The sequence below is a fragment of the Podarcis raffonei genome, chromosome Z (genome assembly GCF_027172205.1).
Source record: "Podarcis raffonei isolate rPodRaf1 chromosome Z, rPodRaf1.pri, whole genome shotgun sequence".
In the NCBI taxonomy this organism is placed as follows: Eukaryota; Metazoa; Chordata; class Lepidosauria; order Squamata; family Lacertidae; genus Podarcis; species Podarcis raffonei.
In genome coordinates this window covers 21,779,204-21,806,528 of record NC_070621.1, presented here as the reverse complement: position 1 = coordinate 21,806,528, position 27,325 = coordinate 21,779,204, and the positions used below count along the sequence as shown (strand labels likewise).

Genomic DNA, 27,325 nt, shown 5'->3' with positions numbered 1-27,325 from the left:
CTGGTTAGTGGTTGTTGGCATCTATCTGTCTTGAGAGACAATGCAGTGTACCTTTGGGGGTGAAGTCAAACTGCTGTGTTAGCAACACCAAAGTGACCTCCCTGGGGTGCACTGTGCATGGAGGTCCTGGGCTGCCTAGATGACAAGACCCGCCCCCCTTGATGTCACTGATGCAGTCCAAAGGAAATCAGAGCAATATGTTTGGCACCCCAGGAGTTGCTGAAAGGAGGTGTACAAGGCGCTGTCCAACTGTTTTAGGGACTGCACTCCGGATTTGTGTTGGATCCAGCAGAGGTTTAGGGTCAGAGTTTTCCTTCCCCTGGATGCACTACCATCTCAGGTAGATGAGTCCCATCTGCCCCTCACTTCCATCTACAACACATGCAGAAACTGCCTTCTTGAGGTCTATTGGGTCCACTCAGTCCACAACAGCCTGTTTTCACATGCAGGGGAAGTCCCCTACTCATCAAGGATTTGAGACCCATTGGCTGCCCCTCACCTGGTTTAGCTTGCCAGTCAAAGCTGTTCCTGGGGTGTAGCTGCTGTCCTATGCTGACAGCTTCTAGGACCCACAGGTGAGAGCTGAGTGCAGGGTGGGGACCCAAGGTGGACAAACTACCTCAGAAAATGCACAACACGTCATCCACCAGAGGTACCACCCCTCCCCTAACACCCCAGACACTGCTTCTGATTGATACCTAACCACTTACATGAGAGATGGAGCTTATTTCACCATTGGTTCAAACTACAGTCCAGGCAGGCGGCTTTTTCTGGACCTAAACTATAATAAATGTGTGACATATCCTTTAGTCCTTTGTCTCCTTTGGAACCATGAAAACCAGAGATATTCTGCAAGGGACTAGCACTTTCCTAGGCTGCTTTTTTTCCAGGAGCTCTGCATGTTTTCTGACACCCAAGACAATACTCAAATAGGCAAAATGTAATTAGCTAAATTAGATTGCCTTTAAAAATGTTATTTGGAAGTCTCTCTCTGTGTGATTTGTTGCATTCCTTTCCCCCTCTGAAATAAACTTACTTATATATCATGACAGTTGGTTTTCTCTGTAATACAGGCAACCCACATTTTGCACCCCCATTTCTGAGCATTCATGCGCGTTGGCAGAGCACGCATAAGCCAAGCCCACCCCACCCCGTCATGCCCTGTTATGCCCTGTCCTCTTCCAGGTCCAAATGACCCGCATGTCAGTGGTCACGCAATAATTGAACATGGGCAAAATAACCACTGCCCAGGCTGTTTTTCACCTGATCAGATTGGATGGATGAGCTGCAGTACCCTTCTCTGACCATTATGGGTAAGGGCCATAGCTCAGTGATAGACCATCTGCTTTGCATGCAGGGAGGTCCCAGGTAGAATCTCCAATGGCATCTCCACTTAGTGCCGGGAGAGATTCCTGTCTGAAACCCTAGGAAGCCATGGGCAGTCAGTGTAGACAGTATTGAACTAGACACACCAATGTCCTGACTTCGTATAAGAAGCTGCTTATACACCCAAGTGACCACTCCTAACAAATACATACATACACTGGCTGTTTATTATGGTGGGCAATTTCAATTTCCTTGTGTCCTTAGGGCACCCTTTCTCCCACTGCCCACTCCACAACTTTGTGTAGTCAAGACTAAAGGCAAAATAGCGTTAGTTTCAGGCATAGGAGCCAACCTCTAGGGCCCAAGGTCCCTTCAGCCACTCCCCAATAAAATATTTGAGGGGGCCAGGGTTCCCCAAAGTTGATGAGTAGTGCCATTCAAATGGTGTGCATGTGCTACATCTTGTGATCAATTATGCAGGACAGGGATAATTGACAGGGATCAATTATTATTAAAGTTGGCACCCCTGGTTTCAGGATACCTTTTGCAGGGGGAGGTGGGGAATGGAGTTGAGTTTCATACCTGATGCCGGTCCAGGGCTATAGCTGTCAGGGTCAGGGTGGAGACATGGAGAGAGCAATACTGCGCAAAGCGGCTGACATGGCACATGCTTTCCCCAAAGACCCACGTGCTGTTCACGAACCGAACCTGCGGAAGAGACTGGCAAGAATAATGGGGCCAGTGGAAGATTTGTGGCTAACAACTAGGATTCACTTGGTACAGTCAAGCACATGGGGTTTCCATCGGCACATGGGGTCAGGAGGACCTCTGTCCATTTGTGAAAGTTCGCAAAGATTAAAATAGGGACTTCTGTCAATTTGTTACTTGATCTGACTGTTTGCTTGCCAGGTGGCAACGGGAGTGGAATAGGACCCTCCTAACAACTCTCAGGACCTTTAACAAACTACAGCTCCCAGAATTCTTTGGGAGAGCCATTTGTTTATTAATTTTATAAGAGTACAGTATTTATAGTCCACTTGTCATTGAATGTATTCAATCTCAGAAAGGGGAACAAAGTTTATAAAAATAAACATAGAAATATATCCACCAAAATTACAAAATCATATTAACAGGACCAATAAATAACCAAACAATTCTATCATAAGGCAAACAAGCAAAATCACTGCAACATAAACTAATATTTCCAATTTAATGAAATATGAGCCTCAAGGTCAGCAGTTCGGCCAGGCAGGGGTGGGCAGATGGATTTGCTGACCTCCTCTAGCTCTCCCATGAACATTTAAAGTGTGATCACAGTGCTTTAAATGTATGGTGTGAACAAGGCCCTGTGTGTCCAGCACACCAAATGCAAATGCAAGGCAATGACTTAATCCAGGCAGTGACCTCCTCCCTTTCTGGCCTGGGGGCATGGCAGTTTGGCAAAGGACTTACCAAAGTGAAAGGTGTGTTGAGCAAGGTGATCATGATATCGGATATGGCCAGGTTAGCAATGAAGAGGCTGGTGGCCGAATGCATCCTTCTCCTCCTCCTCCTCTTCTTCATCACCACATGGCATACCAGCAAGTTACCAAAGAGAGATACGATGATGATGATTGTGTAGGCCACAATGAGGAGAGCTTTCATGGTGGGCTTCTGCGACTCTGGTTCGTATTTAGCCAGCTCAGCAAACTTCTCCCACTCAATGATCTGGCTCTCTGTCCAGTTGAAGGGTGTGCCATTCTTGGCCAGAGAAAAATTACATTTGGGCTCCTGAGGAGGGCATGGGAAGTGAGGTGAATGGGATAGAGGGAAGAGGAGCATGTGAGAGAGGTGGTCTTCCAGCCAGCTGGAGCCTTGCATGGAGACAGGCTAAGTTACCAGGAGGTGTTTGTTCCAGCAAGTGGGACTAAATAGCAGAGAGAGAGAGAGAGAGAGAGAGAGAGAGAGAGAGAGAGAGAGAAGCTTTTTAGCCAACTCAGGTTGGGAGCAGCTGTCAGGACAAAGGCAGCATTTAAATATACAAGTAGAAAGAAGTCTTGAGGTGCATTAAATATGTTTTGTAGCACACTGTCAGAAAGGCACTAGTGTGTCATTTGACAAAAAATGTGGACAGTAAAAGTGGAGCTGGGAGAATCTGGTGTGCTCATTTTTCTTTTGCATGCTGAAGGGCAGCATATATGTGCACAAAAATAAAGAAAAATGGCATACGGCAGAGCACACACAAATCATGGAGAAAGATCAGGTGTGCAGCTTTAATTGGTCATCTTGAGTCATTTTGTGCTAACCGTTATTGAGGCATTCAGTCTTCCAACTTCTGAGAATGCCCTACAGTGTTTTGTTCTCCCCCCTTCCTTTTTCCAAAGCACTTTACCATCCTATTTGCTTTGTCAATTTTTTTAGAGCACAATTCTTCTAAAATGTGTATTTTCCCCTCCCTTCTTTATAATTCTCTTCCCAGCTGGATTGTCCTGCAGAATCTGTGAATGATATCAGGGGAAAACATTAACATTATGCTGATAGATTTGATTTTTTCTTTTCTGTACAATAGAAAGCGACTATGCAAATTGCCTTGATAACAGGTCTCCTAACATATTCAGAGATGAGCTTGGAACAGTGTCCTAAACAGGGAACAAGCTGGCTTCTGGCACCATAAGTTCACCTCTGTTTTCTTTTCTTCCTGCATTCCGTTTTCTTCTTCAGTACAGTATAAAATGAAGGGTTATTTATTTAGTCTTTTGCTTTCAATTACATTTTTTCAATCAGTAGGCAGCCAGATGAACAGATGAGGCACGATTGTAACTCTGTACAAACTGAGCAAGGTTTGATAACTAAGAGTTCTTGTGACTAGATTGTGAAAATAAAATGTCCATTTCCAGAACATGTTCCTCCCAACAGTAAACATTACTAGCTCAGAGTGAACAGGCAACCTAGTTCTGAAGCAAAAGTCTATAAAGTAAGCACCCCCCCTTCTGAAACTCTGTGGTTAGGGTTGTTCAGACAGTTGCCATGGTTTCAGGGGTGCCAACTTGAATAAAATATTGGTAAGCTCTGCCCCACATAATTGATCACAAGATATGGTGCATGCACACCATTTGAATGATAATACCCATCAACTCTGCCCCCCCCCCCCAGCTCTGATATGTTCTCACAAGATATTATGGAGCCATCCAAGTCCCCATGAGATCTCCCAGCACCACCCCTGGCAGAGAGCTCAAAAGTTCTTTTTGTGCCAGGAAAACCTTGCATACATTTAATTTGCTCAATTTCAACCGGCCAGACTTGGACCACACAAGCTTGAAATCACACAAATTAAAAACGTGTAAGATGCAATTGTACTGTAGTGCTATGTAGACATAGAGAAACAAACCTAACTTTTAAAAAAGTAATACCTGTGCTCCGCTTTGTCTACCAGAGTACTCATAATCCAGCATGCTAAACGGAGAACAAATAATAAAAGTTGTTTATATACTATTCATTCATTAATTCTCTGCCCTTCAGGTGTGTGTGCGGGGGGAGGGGGAGGGGACCCAGTCTCCGAAGCAGCTTTCATCAATCTGTAGTAAGCTACCATAGTCCCTGTCCCTCAGGTTTACAATTTAAAAGACACAACACAAAAAGAAAAGAAGTTGGACTGGAGATGGGAAAAAAGGCAAACTCAGACACCAGTTCTCAGGTACAATACGTGCTATTTTTCTAGAAAAAGCAGAACTCACCATGAATGCCTCCCTTATTCTTTTAGAATGGCAATGGTGCCCACTTGAGAGGTGCCAGAACTAAGTTCCATTGAGTTCTGGCTGGGGGAACAAAAGCCCTGGATATAATATTTTTTAAAGTGCTTTTCCTGACAGAGAGGCACAAAGCAAGCTCTCTGCAGTTGTTCCTTCTCTACCCAGTGGATAGGGCCAAGAGGCTCTTCAGAGAGTGCTGCCCTTCCAGTCTGCAGTCCCAGGAGAACAGTGCTTTCTTTTTCCACCCACCTAAATTGTTACGATTGGGAGGCAATGCTCACCAACATTTAGTTAAAACCCAGAAAGAACACAGCAGACAAAGCCAGCAATCATGTTTGGAGAGTCAGCTTTTATGTCTTACCAGAAGGAGATGCAATGGCACAGTACAATCCCACACAAGGTTGCTCAGATCCAAATCCCACTAAGCTCAATGGGTTTTACTTACTTACCTGGGGGTAAGTGTGTTTAGGCCTATGGTTTAACTAACTACTGCTGAAAATCAGCCCCATTAACTACGAACTCCTAAATTTGGGATCCTCTCCAAACCTGTACCAAAGTTTAGGAGGTTTTTTTTGCAGTGAAAACCTTGCGTCTTGTAGCACCCCACAAACTGAGCAATTGATACATCAAACATGGGGTTCATACTTAACTACAAACCCCAAAATTTGGGCACCAGGAATTATGTTTTAAGTGACCACTGCACCTTATTGGCTTTGCCTGGTACATTTTTATGAAATGAATGGAACAAAAATTCCCACTTATTTAAAAGGTGCATGTTTCTAGATTACATTTCTTGTGTCTTAAATATGTGGCTTGTGTGTTAAATCTACTTCAGGAGCCCTTACAAACTAGCTATTTTTTGGGTATTCATTCTGACTGCTTGCACAAAGCTTCCTCAGAGGCTAGATTATATCTGGTCTTTATCAAGCATTCATTGTGATTTGCTTGTGGGATGGTTACATGACAATGAGAATTTGTCTGGAATCCATCCTAATTCACTTGAGGTGTCTTTAAGCATCTTCATGTTAGTCATTCATTCATCCCACGTTTTACTGTGAATTTCCCTGTCAGTTTCCAAACCAAAAGTCCTTTTCTCAAAGAAGAAATAAAGTACGGTAGATTTGCATGTCCTGGCGCAAAACAGCACCTATTTACTTTAAATGATCTACTTGAATCAGCACTGCAAAATACTGACAGTTCAGACATTAAATTGGTTCAGCAAATCACCCCTTTTGTCTGTTGAAGTGCATTTCTGCTGTGAATTTTCCCAGTTATATTTTTTAAAATACTCGCGTAATCTGTTTTAAATTGTGTTATAAAACTAATAACCGCATACCTACAGGTAACATTTTTTTTACCAGTCATGAATCAGCAGTAAGAGTAAGATTCTATGCAACAAACAAGAAGCAACTGTGTGTACAGCCTCATACATAGAACAGAATCGTAGAATTGTAGAGTTGGAAGTGACCCCAAGGGTCATCTAGTCCAACCCCCTTTAATACAGGAATCTTGCCCATAGCTGTTCCTGGGTACCTGGAAATCAATTTGGCAATGCAATACAATGAAACATGGGTAGGAATGCACACACTATGGTGCACAAGTGAGTGGTTTTCTTACATAGGAATGATAATTCATACAGGAAATTGTATTGGATGAAGCTACCTTAAGGCAGCAATCCTATATATCATTACCTGACAACAAGCCCCATTGAAGATAGCAGAGGTTACTTCAAAGCAGCCAGGCATATGATTAAACAGTACATAATACTTCCGGCCATTGTTTGTCAGCTGAAGGCAATAACATTCTCTATTCACTGCACAATTATTAAAACTGAAAGTTATACACAAATAAAATCTAATTGCCTGGGACTTGTTTTCAAACTGCTTATCCTCAAGGAGCAGTTTCCACTGTGATTTATTTTTTTGTTGAGAACCCCCACTTATTTTTCCACTTGTGCCTCTCACTTTCACAGTAAGGCTGCTGCATCAACCAAGACCCCCATGTGTGGTGCAGAGAGTTATTGGGCATCCAGAGGGGGTCTCCTTTTACACAGGGCCCTCCAATAACATGTTAGACCTGGTTTTGCCATTACCTGCCCACCTTTTTTAAAAATTGCATCTTGCAGCATTGCAATGTACCTGTCTTCTGTACTAACACATTGGACCCAGATATTGTAAGCAAAGTCACTTAAATAACCCAAATGCAGTTCCAGAAAGAAAAGTCCAGATAACACTTTACTGAGCAAACTGAACAGAGACAGTGTGTAATCTGAAGAGAAAGGAACAGAGAGGTTTTGTCTTTCTTAGTTCAGGCCTTGTACATAGCAGAGAGACATTCAGCCAAACACACAAATTAAAAAAAACTCCCTCAGAACTACAGAGCCAATCAGAGTGCATGCCACCTCAGGGTAGATCATGCCACTCTGCTTGGTTGCTATGTGACACCTCCACCCACCCACCTCTTGGCTTTAACAGACTGTAACAGTAAAAGAATTTACTACAAAGTTACAAACTGAACGATCGCTGCTGTTGCACTTCCAACAGATACTTCAGGGACCATCTGCTCCAGAAGCCTGCCCTTTCCCAGGTCTCTATGCCATTAGAGGTCTGATGGGTGGTGAACAGAGAAGGGGCCTTCTCTGTTGGTGCCCCAGCTCTGGAATTATTTCCCTCAGTACAACTGTCCTTATTTATATAATAGGGGCCTCCTCGACAAACTACAGCTCCCAGAGCCCGTGGGTATTTAAAGTAGTATGATATCATTTGAAATATATAGTGCGGATGTGACCTTTGACAAGCTATTATTGCTTTTATTCCCCTTAACTTTTATACTGTTTATACTTTTGTAACTTCTGTAACTTTTATACTGTACTTGTAGCCTGTCTACTGTAAATAAATTATATTTGATTTGATGTTTGAGTTTGAAACTGCTAACCCAGGTGAATGAGGTCCAAATTAAACTTGAGGACATCGAGTGACCTATGGAATTTTAGGGATTCCCGAATGTTCTGGGGGCCAGTGAGGTGGGGTGGCATTCTAGTTGCAGTGCTGGTGCTCATCTAAGGGCTCTGGTCTCACATGGAATGGGGAGGTGGACAAGGCCATTGACTCCTAAGTGAGAAGAGGCCCTCCCTGGGCCATGGGTTCTGACCACTACTGCCCAATTACAAATATCCCCTTATTGGGCAAGGTACTTGAGAAGGTGGTGCCAGTGCCTCTTTACGGAAGAAACAGATTCTCTGGATCACTTCAGTCTGGCTTTGATTTATTGGTTGAGTTTATTTCCACAATGAGCTGTGCCCAAGGCATTTTACAGCAAACATTCAAAACACAGAGCATGGGAAAGGCAAATGCAGAACATCAGTAAATTCAAAAGCGGCAAAAATCAACAATCTGGCAAACACAGAATAAATTCAATATTACAAAACAAAAGCAATCTATGCCCAAGTGCATTTATATCCCACCTTTCTATCCAAGGAACTCAAGATGGCATGCACAGTTCTCTCGCGCTCCTCATTTAATCCCCACAACAACCCTGTGAGGTAGATTAAGCTAAGGGCTAACCCACACTTCTGCTTGCCCTGTGCCTAGAAAGCAAGGGCCCAAGCGTTTTCCCCTTTGCCTGGCTCCTTTCCCAGGGAAAACCCACTTTTTAGTGTTAAAATCAGTGCAAATGTCAATCCAGAGAGAATCCAATTGGTGTTTGCTCCGATTGAGCGCTAAAGGGCAGTTTTCCCCAGAGGGAAGCAGAGGTTGTCATTTGCACACATGCAACAGCTCTCTCAAGTGTACATACCTCAGCTTAATTGTGGCTTGCATTTTAAAATCAAAGGGAAGCTGATTTGAGGGAAAGTGCACCAACCAGCAATATTTTATAAAACATGGCAAGATGTCTCTGGATCATGGCTAATGCTGTTTGTACTCAGCTTCAGAAACCAGTCGAGGGAAAGCACTGGAACCAGAGCAAAGATTAATATGACAGGCTTTTTTGTACTCAGTCTACTAAATGCCTTGCCACTGTATATTTCTATGCCTAAGAATTATCATTCAGTTTGTCTCCTCAGAAATAAAGCCGAAAGAAAGCTTTAGTGTACTGCGGTCTAGCAGAAAAAGTTAGATTTCAATGTGAGTAAGAGTCTGTTTCAGAATTGCCAGTGCAAACCTGGAGATGGAATGGCAATGTTACTATTTATTACAATTTTTATGTCATGCCCTTTCTCTCAAAGGAGCCCAGGGTGGCAAACACCAAACAGCACTATAAAAAACCCAAAAACAAAAGAATATTTAAAACACTTGGAAACTATTTTAAGCTTCTGAAACATTAAAAAACTTTTAAGAATGCCTTAAAACATATAAAGCATGGAAAGTCATACATTTCACAAACAGCCTTTGAATGTGTGTCTATAAGAAAAGAAGTCCAGTGGCAGCACCAGACATTTATTTTTTTTGAGGGTGCGTACAGAAGGGGCAAAGTACCGATATACGTCTAGATGGGTGAGTTGTATCCCACGTGTTAAGATCTCTGAATGAAAAATAAGGGTATATGTTTGTGGCAGGAGTCCAGCAATGGGGGGGGGGAGTGTGTGTGGGAGCTCCTTGCTGGGTGTGTGTGTCTGCTGTCTTCTCTCCCTCTGGTGATGCCCATGATAGCATCCCAATATAACAGAATATATTCATTGCAGAGGGTCGCTTTCAACTCTACGATTCTCTGATTCTGTATAAACATTTATACACAGCTGGAAATGGTAGACACATAGTATAGTCTAAAGAACCTTCAAATAGTGCTTACTACTACTATAATAGTACAGTTGTACCTCGGGTTACAGATGCTTCAGGTTGCAGACTCCGCTAACCCAGAAATAGTACCTCGGGTTAAGAACTTTGCTTCAGGATGAGAACAGAAATCGCACAGTGGCAGTGGGAGGCCCCATTAGCTAAAGTGGTACCTCAGGTTAAGAACAGTTTCAGGTTAAGAACGGACCTCCAGAACGAATTAAGTTCTTAACCCGAGGTATCACTGTAGTAATACAGCTATTATTGTCTTTATTACACATTCAAGGCAAGATCTGTGCTACTTCAGAAACCACAATACATTATCTTCTAGTGTTACATGTTCAACGTAGTATCAAACCAACTCTGCAGTTGAGCCGCATCCTTTTGATTTAACTCGCCAGAAACATCTGAACACATGAATACAAAATTGTGCAAAAGCCGCGGAAATCTGCAGCAGCACAGGAATATTGATGCATGGGTGACAGGCAATGAAAACAATTCTACTTGTCCTTTTCACTTTACTCACCCTCTGGGAACTGCTTCGGTTGATCCTGCTGGCTTTTCCACAGCCACCCAAACCTATGGCCCAAAGGAAAATGTTGAGCACTCTTTCCCTCCTCTGCTGATGAACTACTTCCCAATCTCTCACTGTGCCTTCTTGCAGGACACCCTGTTCTGCCTGCTCTTCCTCTAGTCCTGCAGAACACCAAACACACACAGTCCCTTCTAATCACTGGGTACATGTGCCTTAACTGACTGGCCAATCAGAGATAGGCAGGAAAGTGGGCGAGGTGGGAGGGAGCTTGCTAGTAGTGAAGTGCTTGAGTTCCTTCTGTCATTTACAGGATGATGAGTGACACTTACAGTAATGCTTTTTATTACAAGAGGATAAAAAGGGATGGTGGTTCTGATCACTCAGTGCAGAAGAGGGAGAAATCCAAGGGTTGTTTTTAAACCACAGTGAAAACTGAATCTCATTTCCCTTTCAACTCACAGTTTACAATTCTTCCCCACTCAACCCAATCCACACGCACGTGTGTGTGTGTGTTTGTGTACTGTGTGAGAGCTGGGCTAGAAGCAGGCTGCAGGTAGAAGTCTGAGAGTGATAGCCATGCTTCATTTTTGCTGGAATCCAAGACTGTGACTATGGGAGAAGCAAGACCTTTTTTGGTTGCTAATCCTGCAAGCTCCTCATCATAGACTCAGGTTGTATATGTGTGTAAATAAACCATATATCCTAAAGACACTACACTCTCCACTGTCCCTCATTCCAAGGGAACAACCCCAGAGAAGCACCTGGAATCCTCCAAGCACTGCTTGGAGATTGGGTTGGTGGGCAACACCTCAGAATAGAAAGTTGATCCTCAAATCACAGAAAAATCCAGCTAGTGTTTGCTTAGATGTACCGGTAAGTCCCATGGTATTCACAAGTAATGTGCACAGGAGTGATCAAAATGGAATGCCTGTCAATCTTAATTTTGCAGTTTGACGGGAGCCTGTGGTGCTAATAATAGGGGCCTTCCAACCCTTGACTGAAATTTCCCCAGAAGCTGCTGGAAGAAAGCTAACTACAGAATAAGCTCCACTGTGCTTATTAAACTTACTTTTAAATAAAGTTGCAAACTCTACAGTGAAACTGTTTCCAAAGGGTCTCCAAACACTAGAAAGCGTTTATGCTCACTTGTCTCTGTGTGTTGCCTTCTGCATTGATAAATGGACAATTTAACAAGAGCTGGACAACAAACATTAGTGTCTGTGTGGGGCTGGAGTGACAGAATATGTTGATCATGTTCTTTTGCATTGTAAACCACTGGAGACTATTGTAGGTAAGTGGTATATAAATTGTTTAAATAAATAGTAAGTGCAGCTGGATTTTGATGTCCCCGCTATTAAGAACCCTTCCTTATATTTACTGTGTCTGCTGCAGGATGTGGCTAATCTTACTAATCTTATTTGCATCTGTATATGCTGATGTTTTGCTGGTTTTACTTTAATTTGCCAATTGAGAAATAAGCTTTAGAAAACCAAAACCAAACCAAACAAAAAATAAACAAAGTCTCCTGGGAAGGTCTACTATAGATTAGGTATTGTTTTGATTAAGGCACATTTATTTCCACATTACTGAGAGCGTTGCAAAAATTAGATCTGAAATCAGTGCAGACGAGGAGAAATTTGCTGTTAGTTTCGTGTGTGTGCGTCCATTTCAATTAGTTCTTCACACAGCACATTTTTAAACTATGGAACTGTGTTGAACCAAAGGTGAACTGTTTTGGAAGCTCTACAAACTGTCATCTTGGTAGTCAAGATAACCCCAAGATTAACTGGTAGTTGTTGTAGCAATGAGCTCATATATGTTTATACCTACTTGTTTTGATGTTATCCTCATCTGTGGGCTTGGGGCTCTGAGCTCAGAAAGAAGAACTATCTGTAAGATGTGGGTATTTGCCACCTATGCCGTCAGCTGGCCAGGTGGAGTGATGGGAAGCCCTGGCCAAAGTGATGTATGCTGCTTTGTGTATAAAGAATGCATGCACGCTTGCTTGGGTGTGGACAAGTCATCTCCTTGCTGTCCATCTCACATCTGGAAAGGCTGAGAGACCTGGCAAGCTAATTTGCTGTAAGTCTACACCATGGGTAGGCAAACTAAGGCCCAGGGGCCGGATCCAGCCCAATTGCCTTCTCAATCTGGCCTGCGGACGGTCCAGGGATCAGTGTGTTTTTACATGAGTAGAATGTGTACTTTTATTTAAAATGCATCTCAGGGTTATTTGTGGGGCATAGGAATTCGTTCATCCCCCCCATATAGTCCTGCCCCCCCAAGGTCTGAGGGACAGTGGACCAGCCCCCTGCTGAAAAAGGTTGCTGACCCCTGCTTTACATCTTTGTTTAATAAAGCACTGGAACTGATCACTCTGATGTTTTTGACAACCTTCTTTGGTATCCCTGCACTCAACCTCCTTTGGGCTTGTGGTTCAGAATAGGAACTCACTCCCCCAGGAGGCAGTGATGGCCACCAACTTGGATGGCTTTAAAAAAGCAGAATTAAATAAATTCATGGAGGAGAGGGCTGTTGAAGGCTATGCTCTGCCTCCACAGATGGAGGCAGCAATACAGTACTTCTGAATACCAGTTGCTGGAAACCACAGGAGGGGAGAGTGTTGCTCTTGCACTTGAATCCTGCTTGTGGTTTTCCCACAGGCATGTGGTTGGGCACTGTGTGAACAGGAAGCTGGACTGGATGGGCCCATGTATTTAATTTTCTTGGTCTGTGATCATAATGAATATTCCTTCCTTCCTTAATTCAATTGAGGAGTAGGATTTGCATCTTAATTTGCTTCTACTATTCAACTCAGCTGGAGGCATTTAAACACCTCTAGACTTTCCAGGTGCCATGATTAGAAGCTCTCCTCAGATTTACAACAAAACACTTTGGTTTAAAACCTGTGAATGTTGATATCCCAGTGTATGGTACTAGTTGCTTTGTGTGTTTTTTTACCTTGAGAGGATTTTAACAGAACCTGAAATCAGAACAACAGACAAACCAGGTGTTAGACAGCAGGAGCTGCATCAAAAAATCCCACAGATGTTATTGCCTTTGACATTTCCTTGTTTGCTGAATGAATTCTCCTCCTCATCTTGTCACAATATATAGGTATTATCAGTGCCTCATCACCAGGGCTTCCTGGTCAGAGTCTCACAATTCTTTTGCTTGTTTCTGACTCCATGCTGCTTATTGCCCAAAGGACTCTGCAGGAGTTCAACCACTCAAGGTGGGTGGATCAAGGTAGACCCAGTACATCTCAGTCTTCAGATCAAAGGATAGCCATGTTCAAATCTGTGTCTTCATGTGGGAAATGGAGTTTTGGTTAGCTCGAGTGAAATTCTTCAGCTTTCTTAAAGGTAAAGGCAAAGGACCCCTGACCATTAGGTCCAGTCATGACCGACTCTGGGGTTGCGGTGCTCATCTCACTTTATTGGCTGAGGGAGCCGGTGTACAGCTTCCGGGTCATGTGGCCAGCATGACTAAGCCGCTTCTGGCAAACCAGAGCAGCGCACAGAAACGCCGTTTACCCTCCTGCTGGAGCGGTACCTATTTATCTACTTGCACTTTTACATGCTTTCGAACTGCTAGGTGGGCAGGAGCAGGGACCGAACAACGGGAGCTCACCCCATCGTGAGGATTCGAACCGCTGACTTTCTGAACAGCAAGCCCTAGCCTCTGTGGTTTAGTCCACAGCACCACCCGTGTCCCTTACTGAGCTTTCTTACTGAGAGTCAATTGCAAGCATCGATTTGTAGTTGGTTTTAAGGGGTAAACCAAGTGTTTCTCAGGGGTGCATATAATAGTTGAACTACCCCAAGGGAGGCAAAGGCAGGTCTGCACCTTACGCAAAGAGCTAAAAAGTGATGGGTATGAAGTTTAAGGCATGCAATGCCCTAAGAGAGAATATTATGAAAATGATATATAGGTGGTACATGACCCCAGTCAAGCTAGCAAAAATCTATCACTTGCCCGATAATAAATGTTGGAAATGTAAAGAAACTGAAGGTACATTCTTTCACCTTTGGTGGACGTGCCCAAGGATTAAGGCTTTCTGGGAGACGATATATAATGAATTGAAAAAGGTATTTAAATATACCTTCTTGAAGAAACCAGAGGCCTTTCTCCTGGGCATAGTCGGCCAATCGGTGTTAAAGAAGGATAGAACTTTCTACAACAGCAGCAAGAATACTTATTGCAAAGTATTGGGAGACACAAGATTTACCCACCCTGGAAGAGTGGCAGATGAAGGTGATGGACTATATGGAATTGGCGGAAATGACTGGCAGAATCCGAGATCAGGGAGAAGAGTCGGTGGAAGAAGACTGGAAGAAATTTAAAGACTATTTACAGAAATATTGTAAAATTAATGAATGCTAGAATGATGTTGGATTGAAATTAAGTGGTTTCTAGCTGTAATGGTATAAAAGAACATGAAAAAACGGTTTTTTATAAGTAAAAATTTGATGTTATAATAACTTAAGATTAAAGATCTGGGTAGAATAAAGAGGGAAAGAAACTGCTAAGTTAAATAAATTGAACTGGAATACAAAAAAGGGAGGTAAGAGGAGGTCCGGGAAACAAGTTAATGAAAAATAATGTGATGAAAAGATTGATTGTTTTTAACTATTTTTATTTTGTATTTTTTCTTTTTTCTTTTTCTATTTTGTAATGTAAAAACCCTAATAAAATTTTTATTAAAAAAAAAGTGATGGGCCTGCTCTGTCATAAACTGGTGTCAACAGTGTGATGCAGCAGCAGCAGCAGCAGCAGCAGCAAAAAAGGGCTAATGCTTTTCTAGGCTGCATCAACAGAAATCTAGTGTCCTGATCAAGGGAAGTTATAGTCCTGCTGTATTCTGCCTTGGTCAGACCACACCTAAAGTACTGCATCCTGTTCTGGATACTACAGTTTAAGAAGGATATTAACAAGCTGGAATGTGTGCAGAGAAGGGTGACCAAGATGATAAAGACTCTGGAAAACCAGCCTTTTGAGGAATGGTGGAGAGAGCTGGGCATGTTCAGCCTGGATAAGAGGAGACTGAGAGGAGATATGATAGCCATCTTCATATAGCCAAAAGGCTTTCACATGGAAGATGGAGCAAGCTTGTTTTCTCCTTCTCTGGAGGGTAGAACCCAAAGCAGTGGATTCAAATGACAAGAAAGGAGATTGCAATTAAACATAAGGAAGAATTTTCATTAGAGTTTCATTAGAGCCAGTGTGGTGTAGTGGTTAAGAGCGGTAGTCTCGTAATCTGGGGAACCGGGTTCGCGTCTCCGCTCCTCCACATTCAGTGTAAAGGAAGAAAAAGTGCCTCTTCTTTCTTCATGGTCTGGCAACTGTTCACATCCAACATGAGACAGGAAGGGCAGACCAGGACTTCCCCACAACCTTACAGTGGACTTTGGAGAGATCTCCTTGATTAGAGTATGTTCTCATATGCCATTTGTATGGTGTGACGATGTATTATTCTTTCATTAATGATTTTCTGAATGCTCTTATGGGTGAATAATGAAAAGACTGTGAGTCAAGATGCTACTTATACATTGCAAAATGAACTAAAAGCATTTTATATTAAAAAAAGAGGAAGTTTTCAAGCTAGGTATCACTCAATATTTGCTAGGCTTCCTGAAGCCGGAATGAAAGCAGTAAAACCCAGCTTTAATCACAGCAGCGAAAAGTAACAATAAAACACCAAGCACATTCAGCAGAATACAGCAACAGATTTAATACTACTACTACGACAACAACAACAACAACAACAACAACAACAACAACAACAGCTGCAGACAGAAGCTATATAGTAAGGGGGCCAATCTAATTTCCCGAGGTGTCAAAACAAAAAAGACTCTTCTCCGTAAAGCCTGCTGAACCTACCATCTCCATTCTTATCTCAATAAAAAACAGTCCATGCAAGCTGTGTTTGCACACACCCACTGGAGGGCAGCAAAGACCATGAATAATGAATGAGGACTTTATTCCTTTCCTTCTGACTCAGGCTTCTCCTTTGACATTTGAAGCGAGAGTTGTGTATTTTATCTACTGAAGACAACAAGAACAGCAAAGATCCTCTAACATTGCCCCCACCCCTTTTAAAAGTCATCTGAGCTCGGGGCCATCACCACAGCTTGGGGTCTGTCCAAAGTGCAGCTTACTTTTGAACCTACTACTGATAATTTTTATTGGGTGACTCCGAGTTCTAAAGAAAAGGAAGCAGCTGTCTCTATCCACTTTCTCCCTGCCACTCATAATTTTATAATTTCATATCATGCCTTCCTGCAGCCATCTCCACCGCCTGTTACTTTTAAAGTGCACCTGTTTCCAGTTTTAAGATGTTGCTCAAATAAAAGCTCTGTTGTAGGAAAGCCAAGACACCACACTATGCAGCAATGAGAGGCTTTATTGAGAGCCTTCACTGGAGAGGACAGGTTGAATATTGTGTGTTCATTCAGCTGAATTGGCCTCCCTTCCTCTAAAATTCACATCCCCAGTAGTTACTGAAGCCTTTGTGGTATATTATCCTTAATTGAGCCTTGCATATATATATATATAGAGAGAGAGAGAGAGAGAGAGAGAGAGCACACAAAAAAACTATGAGATTTTGCCAAAAAAGCTCTATTACCCTGGCCTATGTATTGAACCCCTAAAGGGAGATTTCTCCCACACTTGGCATCTTTAGCCAATAGACATGGTTTCAGCCTAACCCAACCAACATTATTTATTTTGTGTATTATAAAACATTTCTATGTTTCAGAGAACATATCCTTTTTGTTTACTCTGCACCCAGTGCACTCCCTACCTTTGTGAAGCAGTGTAAACAACGTTAGCTACAGTTAGTATTTTTCCTGCATCTATCCTGATGTTTCTTATCAAATGCTGCATTTTGATGTGTTTTCTCCCAAATTAGCTTCGATGCAAATGGAGGAAAAACGCAATGCTTCTAAATACCAGTTGCTGGAAACCAAAGGAGGGGAGAAGGGCTGTTGTGTTTAGTCAGGTCCTGCTTGCTTGTTTTCTTCAAACATCTTGTAGGCCACACTGAGAACAGGATGCTGGACTAGGTGGGCCATTGGCCTGATCCAGCAGCCTCATTTTATGATCTTAGGTTCTTACAGCCTACCAGTTTTAAACTGGTATTCTGTACACAGCCTATGATTTTTGATATTTGGCCTCTAAAAATAGCTCCCAAAATTACAGTACCTTTTTGGCTTGTGCTCATAATAATTGACCTCTTCTGTCACTTCTCCTTTCAGTAAATTATAGTTGTGTCAAGGACAGTCCCACTTTTGTGAGGGACAATTCTTTTATCTGCTAAAAAGGGAAAAGCATCTGAGGAAACAACCTGTTACTTGCTATTATTTAAAAAACCCCAAAACAAATTATATTAAATATTTTCTTAGTGTAGAAAAGTACGTGTATTGTCTCTTTTTTCAGGTTGTGTTTTCTACAGATCAAGTACATTCGTTGTGAGACAGTATAAAGTTGGGAAGAAAAAGGGGGGAGAGGGCTGGGTGGGGTAGAGTGGAGTGCTAAAGCTTATATTCTTCTACTTAGTGTATGTATGTGGGTTTTGTGTCAGCAACCCTTGAGTAGGTTCTCTTTCTATTTGTTTTGTTACATTTGCTTGCTGGTGAGAGAGGTTGGGAGTGGCCTAGGGTGTGGTTGGTTACCTTTGGTTGGCTGCAGTGTGATTTGTTTATGGGGGGGGGAAGGATTGTTGGGTCAAGTTAGCCATATTGATTCATACGCTGTCAGTGGATTCACATTCTTGTCTTGTTGGGCTATGTATGTAATAAAGGGGAGGCATACTGGGGTGAAGGCATCCTCTTCTATTTGTCCCCGTGTCAGTTTCAGTCTATTGGTTAGCTTTTCTAGTAAGGCCTTTTCTCATACTACTTGATCCCAGTGGTCCATGTTTATTCCTGACAGGTCTCTCCAGTGTCTGGCTATGAGGCTTCTGGCTGCTGAGAGTAGGTGGGTTATGAGCTTTTCTAGTGCGAGTGGGCATTCTTATTTTGGAAGATGTTCAATAGGGCCAGTTCTGGGGTGACTTCTAATACTTGTTTAGTTATTTTGTATATTTCTTGCAGGACTGCTGTCTAGTAGGGTTGGATTTGGGGGCATTCCCACGACACGTGGAGGTAGAGTGGCCTGTGGAAGGGCAGCCTCTCCAACATTTTGGTGATGTTCCTGGATGTATCAGCACCGGTTCCCATGGTGTTAGGTGCCATCTGTAAGTTTCAGAGTGAGTTCTCTTCTTTTGGATTTAAAGGGAGGTTTAGACCACATTCCAGTCCATTGGGTGGGGTTAATTTCGTTGTTGTGCTCCCATTGTTCTTTGATTGCATCAAGGGGGGTTGTGGGATTTTGGAGCAGTATTTTGTATATTGTAGATACCATCCCCTTACCATGTTCCTCTGCTGTCAGGAAGAGATTTTCGAAGGTGGTCAAGGGCCTAGTGGCTGCTGATTTTACTGCTGGATTGTTTAAGAAGGCATGTAGTTGGTGATGTGTTAGCCAGGGTGTTATGTACTGAGTTGAATAGGATCCAAAAGGCAGCAGTCTGATTCAGTGGCGTAGCGTGGGGGGTGCCAGGGGTGCCGGCCGCACCGGGCGCAACATCTGGGGGGGCGCGAGTCCAGAGGGCCCAGCCGCGTCGTGCCCTCGGCCCGCCCCTATTGTCAGAGGCTCAGTGCGGAAGTGTTAGCAAAGTTTCAGAGGGGGGAGCGAGTGGGGGGAGGGACGCGGGGAGGGGAGGGGGTCCCCGCTTCTCCGGCCGCCTTGCAGAAGCGGCCACCGCCCGGCGGCTCTGCCTTTGCTCGCAGGCCTGCCTGGGGGCTCCCTCGGCTCCAGCGCTGAGCTGGCGGCCCCGATCCCGGGAGCGGCTAGGCCTGCGCCAGGGCCCTGACCCGACAGCTTCTCCGGCTCCCCAAGCCGAGGACAGCTTCGGCTGTGAAGCTGCGCCTTCCGGGCTGGCCCCTTCTCGGCTTATCACGCTGGGCCTCGCCTCTCCAGCTCCCGGTATGTGTGCTCCGCGGTGGTCCCCGCTCCTTCCAGACCCTTCCACCGCCCCCTGCCAAACTGGCTGTAGATACAAGAAGGGCAGCTGGGGTGGGCGATAGAGGACCCTGCCTCCCCCTGCGGGGCTCATCTCTGGCAATTGTCTTAAACTGCCGCAAGTGTCTCTGCTCAAGGAGCCCCCTGAGTTTTGGCATTGTCTCTCCGCGCCCCACCCCGCCTGTCTCCAGGAGCTTTATGGAGCCGCCTGGATCGGTTCTGCTTTGGAGGAGGGGAGCCTTCCTTGACCGGCATGTGGGGCGCCCTTTGCGGCCTTTCCCTCTGGAGAGATAGTCACACTCCCTCTAGCGCAGTTCCTAATCGCCAGTCGCCCTTCTGTGGCGAGGATTCTTCCGAGCCGGGTTCTTCCGGGGCCCTCCGGCTGCTTCTCTTTCGGCCGGCGGCGACCCTCCAGCTAAATACCCCTCGGGGGTTTGTGGCAGCCTCGCTTATTGTTCTCGGGACTCTGGTTTTACCTCGCTGCGCAATTACGCACAATTGCAGCGCCTTCACCAGCAGTGGCGTAGAGTAGGGGGTGCAGGGGGGCCGGCCGCACCGGGCGCAACATCTGGGGGTTAGGGGGCGCAAATCCACGGGTTAGGGGGCGCAAATCCACGGGTTAGGGGGCGCAAATTACTTGCCTTGCCCCGGGTGCTGACAACCCACGCTACGCCACTGGTCTGATTGGTCCTAGAACAATAGGATCCAAAAGGCAGCAGTCTGATTGGTCCTAGAACAATAGGATTCAGAATGCAGCAGTCTGATTGGTCCTAGAACAATGCAGCAGTATGATTGGTTGGCAGGAACTACCCAATCATGCTCCAGATAGAAGTGAATCCACAACCTGATTGGCTTACAGTAGAATTCCGGAATTAGCCAATCATGTGCAGCCCATTGTGTAAATAATGTATATAAAGCAGGTACTTTGAGGGGACATTCATTCATTCCTCCTCACCACTATGAGCTGAATAAAGAGCATGAAATCACTTTGCGACTCTGAGTATATTTCACAGGGTATTTGGGTCTCCCCTAGTTTGTCTTGTATTTCTTGTGTCAATATGGGCTTGCCAGGTTTTTATCTGGGGGTTTTGTGCTGCATATTGGAATAGTGGGTGATGAACCAGGGGGATTGCTGGGGATGAGGTTGGAGATAGTTTGCTTACCCTTTCCTTCTGTGTGAACCTGTTTAGTGTTGTGAGGATTTTCCTTAGTTCATTTTGGAGGAATGGGTATGCTGTGGTGTTTTCAAATATGTCTCTCTCCAAATGTACCTTTCATCTCGTCTTCTAGAATGTATGAGATTATGTGGCTCACCCGGTTTGTGACTTGCTTGCTATTATTAAGATACCAAGAAAACCAGCCAATTTTGAAAGAGTTGACTTTTGTCCTGCAGGTTCACACATTGACCTGCAGCATTTTCTTTGCACACATACAGAAACACCCTCAAGGTCTCATTGGGGAGAAATGTGAAGGTTTATTCAAATGCATTCATTCCCGAATTACTTATTTTTTAGTGTGAGCAACTAAGATGGAAACAGTGACTCACTCAGGGGAGCTATCCAGTCAGGCTGCCATAGATGAAGCAGAATCTGACCAAGGGAGGAGGAAAAAACCCATAAAAAACATAAGAATCTGCATCAGACCTATGGCCCATCTTGTTCAGCATCTCACAGATGTCAAAGATGTCTGTGGGAAGCCCTTAAGCAGGACTTGAGTGTAAGAGCACTCTTATCCCTTATGTTCATAAGCAGGGGTAGGCAACCTAAGGCCTGGGGGCTGGATGCGGCCCAATTGCCTTCTCAATCCAGCCTGCGGATGGTCCAGGAATCAGCGTGTTTTTACATGAGTAGAATGTGTCATTTTATTTAAAATGCATCTCTGTTTTTACATGAGTAGAATGTGTGCTTTTATTTAAAATGCATCTTTGGGTTATTTCTGGGGCATAGGAGTTTGTTCTCTCCCCCCCCCCAATATAGTCCAGCCCACCACATGGTCTGAGGGACGGTGGACCGGCCCGCAGCTGACAGAGGGTGCTGATCCCTGTTCATAAGATTATAAGGAGAGCCTGCTGCATCAAGCCGATGGCTCATCTAGTCTAGCATCATGTTCTCACAGTGGCCAACCAGATGATCCCTGTGGGCAGCCTATAAGCAAGACATAAGCACAAGAGCACTCTCCCCACGTGTGAGGATAGACTGTATAAAAGGAAGCTTGCTGAACCAACTAAACCACTTATTTAAGGTTATTGGTTGGCCAGTTAAACCTTGGTTGACCAGTAAAATACTGCCATTTACATGTCACAAAAGCTTGCATTACAGCAGGCATGTCCAAAGTTCATCTTGGGGGCCTAATCCAGACCCTGTGGCAGTTTATTTTGTGGGGTAAAATCCTAAAAAAAGCTCAACAACTTTGGTCGGCCCGTTCATCAAATCTGGCCCTCTTTGGACACCCCTGCATGATTACAGACATAATTGATGATTACAGGTGAGTGGGCCTTTTCCCACCTCACCTGGATGGCCGTCCCATCATCCTAGGATGGAGAACAATAGGCCAAGGGAGTTAGTTTTGGTGTGTGTTTGGGCTGATACTGGAAGCTGGAAGTTGCCTTGCCCTATGCTGGAGCCAAGAGCATAGCGCTTCCCGGGAAACCTAATGTGGAAACAAAATATTCTGGTGTGTTAATACTGTGAGACCATCCATCCTATCCTCGGGTTGTATATTTGGGTAGATAAAACCATAGCTCTCAAAGCTACCACAGGTTCCATTGACTTTCATTCCAAGGAAACTGAAACCTTGTAAGTGCAAGAACCCTTGGAGTCTCTTACTACCTGAAGATTGCAGGATGTAACAATGTCCTTATTAGGGTGTTAGTTCCAATAGGATCACTATTTATGCATCCCCAAAAAGGATATAGCTGTGCATAACATTTCCAGTTTGTAGCTTATATGAATAGATGCAAATTTTATTATTTTGATATAATTGCTGTAACTTAAATAGAAATACAGAACATCTTGCAATAGTGGGGAAGACTGACTCCAGGCACTGGTTGTCTGGATGGGTTTGGCGAAAACCCGTGAGCCTCTGTGGCAGCAGGAGGGGACAGGGAAACAAGAAAAAATGGTGCTGCGTGTCTGGAGGAGAGAGGAGACACTGCATTGGGCCGCAACAGCTGCTCACAAGCAAGACGGTAAGTGGCCATTGTTTGGCAATATCAAGGCTGTTCCTGCAGTTTCTTGCTAGGGTTTTTTTATGTTTAAAACATGCAGAACTCAGTGAAACTTGGTTCTGAGTAAATGTGATTTGGATTGTCACGCGCTGCAAACATCAAAAGCTTATAGCCTATCTAAAGCAAAGTATTCTCCCTGAACTCAGTGGGATTAAGCTGGCACAAATGGCTGGAGTGCAGTAGCCAACAGCAGTTGAACCTTGCCCACGTAGTTGTACACATGAACCTGCCATGAAAGAGGATCCTCTTCACCTACCCAGTCCGCTGCACTAAAATCTTTCATTTTATAATGCTTTGCATCTTTTCTAAAAAAATTGTTCCTTTTGACAAGTCCCTTTCATAATTACAGAACGAAGATCTCCTTCTGTGCATTATCTGAAAATTTGACTAGATTAGTCAAATCCATCCCCAACCATTTTTCCCCAATAGCATATGATGAGATACCCACGAACACAGCCCTCTATCCATTGGTAGGTGGATGAATGCAGCTCATTAAAGTAATGGCTGTTATTGAGAGAGGCATAAGCAGAGAATAATAGCATCAATTGACTGATCTCCACTTTGATCTCATGATGGACACTGTAGGGTGCTCAGATGCAAAGGAGGGCACAGCTCGTGTACCATTATAACTGTGATGAAAATGAAATGAAATGAGATTATTACTATTAATTTCTATTCCCAGAGTCTCCTGGGATGGCTCCTCTCCTCTGATGGGATAGGTTCTTGCACGGGGGAGGAGTCATTCTACACTCGCCAGACCAGCTGGCCAAGCAGGAAGAAATCTCTCCCCATCACTTCCCTGTGGCATCCTGTTCTGCTTTGCATTCCCCATCAAGATTGTATTGTAACCTCACAGCTCCATGAAATAAAAAACTCAGGGATGGATATGAATAACATTAGTATTCTACACAACCTTAAACCCCAGGCCACCTCTCCTTTTGGTACCCCCTAAGGGAAATGGTTGTCTCTCTAGCTATGTTTGGCTAGACTGGTGGGTGCTGTCCTCCAAGAGACTCTGGGAATAGAAATTCATGGTAAGAATTTTCTTTCATTCCCCAGAGGCTCCTGGAGGACAGTCTTTATGTTGGGATTTGCCAGAGCTTTACTGACAGGGCGGGCATGGAGAGACAACATGGTTGTACTACCCTTTGCAGCACCTTCCTATTGAAGGCTGTGTCAGACAAAGCCAATTTGTAGTGTCTGGGAAAGGTGTGCAGGAAGGTCCATGTGGCCACTCTGCAAATGGCTGCTTAACGAGAAAGATTTATAATAATAATAATAATTTATTATTTATACCTCGCCCATCTGGCTGGGTTTCCCCAGTCACTCTGGGCGGCTCCCAACAGAATATTAAAAATAGAATCAAACATTAAAAACTTCCCTAAACAGGGCTGCCTTCAGATGTCTTCTAAATGTCAGGTAGTTGTTTATCTCTTTGACATCTGATGGAAGGGCGTTCAACAGGGCGGGCGCCACTACCAAGAAGTCCCTCTGCCTGGTTCCCTGTAACTTGGCTTCTCACAGTGAGGGAACCGCCAGAAGGCCCTCAGAGCTGGACCTCAGTGTCCGGACTGAACAATGGGGGTGGAGATGCTCCTTCAGGTTTACTGGGCCGAGGCCATTTAGGGCTTTAAAGGGCAGCACCGGGAAGACAGCACACCTCCCAGGACATCCTGTTACCTCTGCACACTGCTGCCTCTGTTCCCCTCAGTGGGGAGTCAGCTTTCACCCCCACTCATTTCCTCCTCCTCTGGGGAGTAGCAGGAATCATTCTATTGGCAGTGCCTTCCAAAGGCTACTTGGAGTGTTCTGAGATCTGCTTCTGTTGTCCTCAAGTCTTCTGCTATTATTTATTTCTATATTGTTGAGATTAATTACAAAGGCCGAAAACTTATTGTTTGAGTACTTCCTACTCCTTCCTCCCATCTTGTCATCTTTAGGCTGCAATAATACAAGAGTTCTTGGGATCCAGGCTCAATTCCGCTTGCCTCCCTGAGTCATAGCCATTCTCTTGTTTGCAAATGAGAAACCTCTCAATGTCATCAAATATTTCATGGTTGATGATGTCTTTGCTGCTAAACATTCTCTGCTGTCATTGTATGGCCTTTAGGTAGCAAAGCCAGGCCGCGGTGACCTTCCATCCTTAAGACACTTATATCTTATTGATTTCAGTCTCCTATTTAAGCCATCACCGCAAGGCACGCTTCAATGTACGGAACATGGTTTCCAAAGCAATAGGGAGGGCGGGGGCAATAGGGAACATTTCCCTCCCTGCAAGTGGTGCATACCAGCCCCATCTCCCGCTCTCCTAGTCTTGGCTTCTTTCTTTGTCTATTTTTGACTCAAGCAATAGAGATGTGGCTGCCCTGACATTTTGACAACAGTGGGACTTTATAAATGAAAGATTCCACCGTCTTCTTGATTGGTGTTTTTTTTTTATAGCTTCTTTATGCTTCAGTCCCCATCTGCGGAACTCAAGTGCCCTTCTCATTAAGAGGATGGGGCGGGGAAGAACTCGTGGACATCCAATTAATCTGAACGTTGGAAGTTTCCAGACAGAGAAAAGTAACTACATTCTCACAAAGTGCATAGTTAGACTAGGCAACTTCTCCCAGAGACAGTAATGGCCACTAATTTATATGGCTTTAAAAGATTAGACAAACCCACAGAGCAGAGAGCTATCTATGATTATTAAGCACAATGTCTATGATCTGCTTCCACAGCTGCTGGAAATTACAGGAGGGGAGAGGGCTCTTGTGCTCGGGTCCTGCTTGTGAACTTCTCATTGAGGCACCTGGTTGGCCTCTGTGAGAACAGGAGTCTGGGCTATATGGACCACTAGCCTGATCCAGCAGGCTCTTCTTGGGGTCTTATGAGAGGAAAATACTCCAAAGTTTTAGGAGCCCAATTAAAACACTTAGGTGCCAATGCTGGCTTAGAACTGAGCAGGCCAAATTTACTTCTTTTAGTACAGCTACACTGTGATAAGAATTTTAAAGTCTTAGATATATATAATGTTCATAAATGTACCAACCAAGCACGTACATAGATCAGCACAGGAAGACCAACCTGAAACCATTTTTTATTCCCAAACTGACCAAATGTTTTCTCTGCAAGGTCAAAGGAAAATGGAAAAGCCTCCCCATTGTCTTTTCCTTCACAAATCCTGTCTTAAGGGTATGTCTCTCTGTGTTTGAATAGGGTGCACCTGTGACCTGGCTCGGGAACTACCGTATTTCTCCCTCTATAAGACACACTTTCCCCCTCCTAAAAAGTAAGGGGAAATGTGTGTGCATCTTATGGAGCGAATGCAGGCTGCGCAGCTATCCCAGAAGCCAGAAGAGCAAGAGGGATTGGTGTGCAGCGATCCCTCTTGCTCTTCTGGCTTCGGGGATAGCCACGCAAAGCCTCTTGAGTGCAGCCAGAGCGCTCCTGCCTCTTCGCTCAAGAGGCTTTGCGTTGCTTTCTTGTTTCTTGTTTCCCTCCTCTAAAAACTAGGTTCGTCTTATGGTCGGGTGCGTCTTATAGAGCGAAAAATACGGTGCGCGCTTTTTTCCTCCTAAAAAGTAGGGGGAAATGTCTGTGCGTCTTATGGAGTGGATGCCTATAGATGGCGGGGGGATCTGCTGCAGTTGCGAGCAGAGGATCCATGGTTCCCCTTACACGGGTGTAAGCGGCTCCTGTCCAGTTGGCTGCTTTAAAGTGAGCGTGCTCTCTTTCCCTCCCTCCTCCCCGCTCAGCTGGCTGAATAGTAGCAAAGCTTTTCATCTCGCTGAGCCGGGGAGGAGGGAGAGAAGGAGAGCCCGCTTTCTTTAAAGGAGCAAAGCGGGAGAGGAGAGGAGCCACTTACACGGCTCCTGTCCGGCTGGCTCCTTAAAAGCAACTGTGCTCTCTTTCCCTCTCTCCCTCCCCAGCTCAGGGAGCTGAAAAGCTCCTTCTCCATACACCCCACAGGTGCTCCTTGTCCCTTGAGTGCTTTTCCTTCCCTTCCCACTTAAAACGTGGTTACAAAGCACAGATCCACATGGATCCTCAGGATTTTTGCATTGGGTCACCCCAAATTCACCATCAGATCACATAGCATGTCCGTGGCTACAGCCTGCACCAAAAAAATCACACACCCACTGTTGTGTGGGGCCGCAATGGCACAAAAACGTGGTTACAAAGCACGGATCCACACGGATTCTCAGGATTTTTGCATTGGGCTACCCCAAACTCACCGTCAGATCACATGTCTGTGGCCACAGCACGAGCCACAAAAATCATACATCCACTGTTTTGTTCAGAATATTTTTTTTCTTGTTTTCCTCCTCTAAAAACTAAGTGCGACTTTTTGTCAGGTGCGCCTTATGGTGCGAAAAATACGGTAAGTATTTATCATTATAAAAGACTGGCCAGGCTCCCCAGGATATCCAATCAAGTGAGCATTAACAGGTAAACCTGTCAGACGAGATAAACAATGCACTCAGATTTCTGCTGTAGACCGCCTTTTCTGTGATGTAGGTATGATGTATCTGGGGGTGGTGGTCTTGGATTACACCCCTTCTGTGATGTATGTATGATGCAGGGAGGGGTGGTCTTGAGCTCCAGCGCAGGGAATTTAAAATGTCTATATAGGGGCAGGCAAACTTTTGTTCTGGGTTCCTCCTCCTTTCCTGCGTGTGAGGGGAGCACC

General features: G+C 44.5%; 1 protein-coding gene across 1 annotated transcript in view; it reads right to left on the bottom strand.

The window, feature by feature from the left end:
• Window positions 1-27,325, bottom strand: part of LOC128406959 (G-protein coupled receptor 83-like) — a 47,557-nt gene that overhangs the window by 6,173 nt on the left and 14,059 nt on the right. Inside the window, exons 2-3 of the mRNA XM_053374858.1 lie at window positions 2,779-3,096; window positions 1,909-2,034 (exon numbers count right to left, since the gene is read on the bottom strand). Coding sequence (XP_053230833.1) covers window positions 1,909-2,034; window positions 2,779-3,096 — 444 coding nt within the window. The remainder of the gene's footprint in view (window positions 1-1,908; window positions 2,035-2,778; window positions 3,097-27,325) is intronic.